Raw genomic sequence first — 3,614 nt, forward strand, 5'->3', positions numbered from 1 at the left:
AGTTTTGGTTTCTATGAAGATTACTTTTCTCGGTTTGTGGTCACTAAGCAGATCAACGTTCAGCACCAAATATCAGAACCAGATACACAGACCACATCAGACCACATCAGGGGTCTATAACAGAATGGGTTTATAATGTAGCTGCTTTGGAGATCTACGGGACTTTGCCAATGGCGCCAAACATACCCTGTAAAAAGCAAATGTAGTTTTTGACGAAGTAGGATATTACAAAACCATTTTCTCTTGGTTGTTTGTTGGACATTGAAGTAAATCTGCAAGTATAAGATGCATGGTTCTGTCTGCCTGTGAATGTTGTCTGTTTTGAGGGAAATACATTAGTCCTATTTGATATTTGTCGCCATCACAATGTAATTCTACTGATTATGAGCAAGGGTGAAGACACACGTGTCTGTTTTGCAGTTAGCCTAGAAATACAACATCTTTACATGTGATTGTGTTTCCTAGTTGTTGTTTTTGTTCAGGCCGAATCAAATGTAGATCCTGTTTCCCCTAAACATTAGTAGCACTACTTTCATGAATAGAAGCCTCGTAAGGTGCATCGTCCACTTAACTCACAAATGAGCGAAATGAATGTGAAATGATTCATTGGAAACGTGAATTACAAATGAGATTTAGAGCCATTCCCACGTTAACTGTGTTGTGTTAGCAGTTAAGGGGAAAAGTGTTACTGACAGCAGGACATTACCCACCAATTCCCCTGCTCTCTCCCTCTGCTCTCCCCCTGCATTCATAAATATCCCCTCTCCTGCTCGCCCCTAATTACCTTGTCTGAGCATAGCTATTTCCACTTCCCCTTGCACATAATAGAAACAGTTTTTTAATAACCAGGTGTCATAAAATGTCATGCTGACTTAACAGACATGAAGAGCAGGAGGAGCATTAACAGAGAGATGGGGAAGCAGCTCTGGTGGGGCTGGGTGGGGATGTATCGGCCAAATAGATGGAGAAGCAGCTCTGGTGGGGCTGGTTGGGGATTTATCGGCCAAATAGATGGAGAAGCAGCTCTGGTGGGGCTGGGTGGGGATGTATCGGCCAAATAGATGGAGAAGCAGCTCTGGTGGGGCTGGGTGGGGAAGTATCGGCCAAATAGATGGAGAAGCAGCTCTGGTGGGGCTGGGTGGGGATGTATCGGCCAAATAGATGGATGAAGCAGCTCTGGTGGGGCTGGGTGAGGACGTATCGGCCAAATAGATGGAGAAGCAGCTCTGGTGGGGCTGGGTGGGGATGTATCGGCCAAATAGATGGAGAAGCAGCTCTGGTGGGGCTGGGTGGGGAAGTATCGGCCAAATAGATGGAGAAGCAGCTCTGGTGGGGCTGGGTGGGGATGTATTGGCCAAATAGATGGAGAAAGCAGCTCTGGTGGGGCTGGGTGGGGATGTATGGGCCAAATAGATGGAGAAGCAGCTCTGGTGGGGCTGGGTGGGGATGTATCGGCCAAATAGATGGAGAAGCAGCTCTGGTGGGGCTGGGTGGGGATGTATCGGCCAAATAGATGGAGAAGCAGCTCTGGTGGGGCTGGGTGGGGATTTATCGGCCAAATAGATGGAGAAGCAGCTCTGGTGGGGCTGGGTGGGGATGTATCGGCCAAATAGATGGAGAAGCAGCTCTGGTGGGGCTGGGTGGGGATGTATCGGCCAAATAGATGGAGAAGCAGCTCTGGTGGGGCTGGGTGGGGATGTATCGGCCAAATAGATGGAGAAGCAGCTCTGGTGGGGCTGGGTGGGGATGTATCGGCCAAATAGATGGAGAAGCAGCTCTGGTGGGGCTGGGTGGGGATGTATCGGCCAAATAGATGGAGAAGCAGCTCTGGTGGGGCTGGGTGGGGATTTATCGGCCAAATAGATGGAGAAGCAGCTCTGGTGGGGCTGGGTGGGGATGTATCGGCCAAATAGATGGAGAAGCAGCTCTGGTGGGGCTGGGTGGGGAAGTATCGGCCAAATAGATGGAGAAGCAGCTCTGGTGGGGCTGGGTGGGGATGTATCGGCCAAATAGATGGAGAAGCAGCTCTGGTGGGGCTGGGTGAGGACAAAATAGATGGAGAAGCAGCTCTGGTGGGGCTGGGTGGGGATGTATCGGCCAAATAGATGGAGAAGCAGCTCTGGTGGGGCTGGGTGGGGAAGTATCGGCCAAATAGATGGAGAAGCAGCTCTGGTGGGGCTGGGTGGGGATGTATTGGCCAAATAGATGGAGAAGCAGCTCTGGTGGGGCTGGGTGGGGATGTATCGGCCAAATAGATGGAGAAGCAGCTCTGGTGGGGCTGGGTGGGACGTATCGGCCAAATAGATGGAGAAGCAGCTCTGGTGGGGCTGGGTGGGGATGTATTGGCCAAATAGATGGAGAAAGCAGCTCTGGTGGGGCTGGGTGGGGATGTATCGGCCAAATAGATGGAGAAGCAGCTCTGGTGGGGCTGGGTGGGGATGTATTGGCCAAATAGATGGAGAAGCAGCTCTGGTGGGGCTGGGTGGGGATGTATCGGCCAAATAGATGGAGAAGCAGCTCTGGTGGGGCTGGGTGAGGACGTATCGGCCAAATAGATGGAGAAGCAGCTCTGGTGGGGCTGGGTGGGGATGTATTGGCCAAATAGATGGAGAAGCAGCTCTGGTGGGGCTGGGTGGGGATGTATTGGCCAAATAGATGGATGAAGCAGCTCTGGTGGGGCTGGGTGGGGATGTATCGGCCAAATAGATGGAGAAGCAGGACGGAGTAGTGGGGTGGTGGTAAGTAGGCCGGGGAGTGATGGAGAGAAGTAGTGGGGTGGCGGTAAGTAGGCCGGGGAGTGATGGAGAGAAGTAGTGGGCTGTTTGCAGTAGAGAGGGATGGGTAGTGTATGCTTTAAGGATGATGAATATGGAAAAGGATGGGGAAATGTAGGGATGACTTACTTTGGTTTAGTCATCTTGGGCTTTTTGGAAGCATCGGGCGTCCACTATGGCTCTCCACCTCACCCTCTTCTCTTCAAGGGCTTTTGCCTCTTCCCAGGAGATCCTTGCTTTACTCAGTTCTTGCAGAGTGGGGTCTTCAGTAGGTTTTTGGTCTCCTGTGTTCTTTTCCCATGTGGGTTGTACAGTAATCCAGTGCATGGCTTTTATGTCTTTAAATCTTTATGTTCTTCTTCTGGTCACACTTGTAAAGGTCGTCGTTGCATGAAGGATCGGACCAAAGCGCAGCGTGGTAAGTGTTCATGATGCTTTTGGATCAACAAACACTCTGAACAAAATAAACCAAGAGGGAAAACCGAAACATTCCTGTCAGGTGCAGAACACTAAACAGAAAACAACTACCCACAAAACACAGGTGGGAAAAGGTTGCCTAAGTATGGTTCCCAATCAGAGACAGGGCGTGACAACACTGCTGAGGACCTCCTGGTTCATTCTCCTCCACAGGTCTAAGCCAAACAGACAACCCTAAACAGATGCCCATGAATCCCCTGACAGAGCAGGGGATTAAAAGTCTGCTACAGCTCATGTCAAGAGTGACAATTGGATTCTGGAATGTCAGAACATTACACCAGGCAGGTAAGCTATACGTAACAACAAACCAGAGAGGTGAGAAGATACAATGCATGGATGAACTTGTATTCCTGACAGTGAATA

The 3,614-nt window shown here is 50.4% G+C and overlaps 1 protein-coding gene across 1 annotated transcript; it reads right to left on the reverse strand.

The window, feature by feature from the left end:
- Positions 1–872: 872 nt before the first annotated feature.
- LOC127909391 (uncharacterized) lies at positions 873–2,917 on the reverse strand. Its single transcript, XM_052470573.1, has 2 exons — positions 2,904–2,917; positions 873–2,679 (listed from the first exon to the last, which is right to left on the reverse strand). The coding sequence occupies exons 1-2, from the start codon at positions 2,915–2,917 to the stop codon at positions 873–875; spliced, it is 1,821 nt and encodes a 606-aa protein (XP_052326533.1).
- Positions 2,918–3,614: the final 697 nt, after the last annotated feature.

This window comes from Oncorhynchus keta, chromosome 2, assembly GCF_023373465.1.
Source record: "Oncorhynchus keta strain PuntledgeMale-10-30-2019 chromosome 2, Oket_V2, whole genome shotgun sequence".
NCBI classification, from domain to species: Eukaryota; Metazoa; Chordata; class Actinopteri; order Salmoniformes; family Salmonidae; genus Oncorhynchus; species Oncorhynchus keta.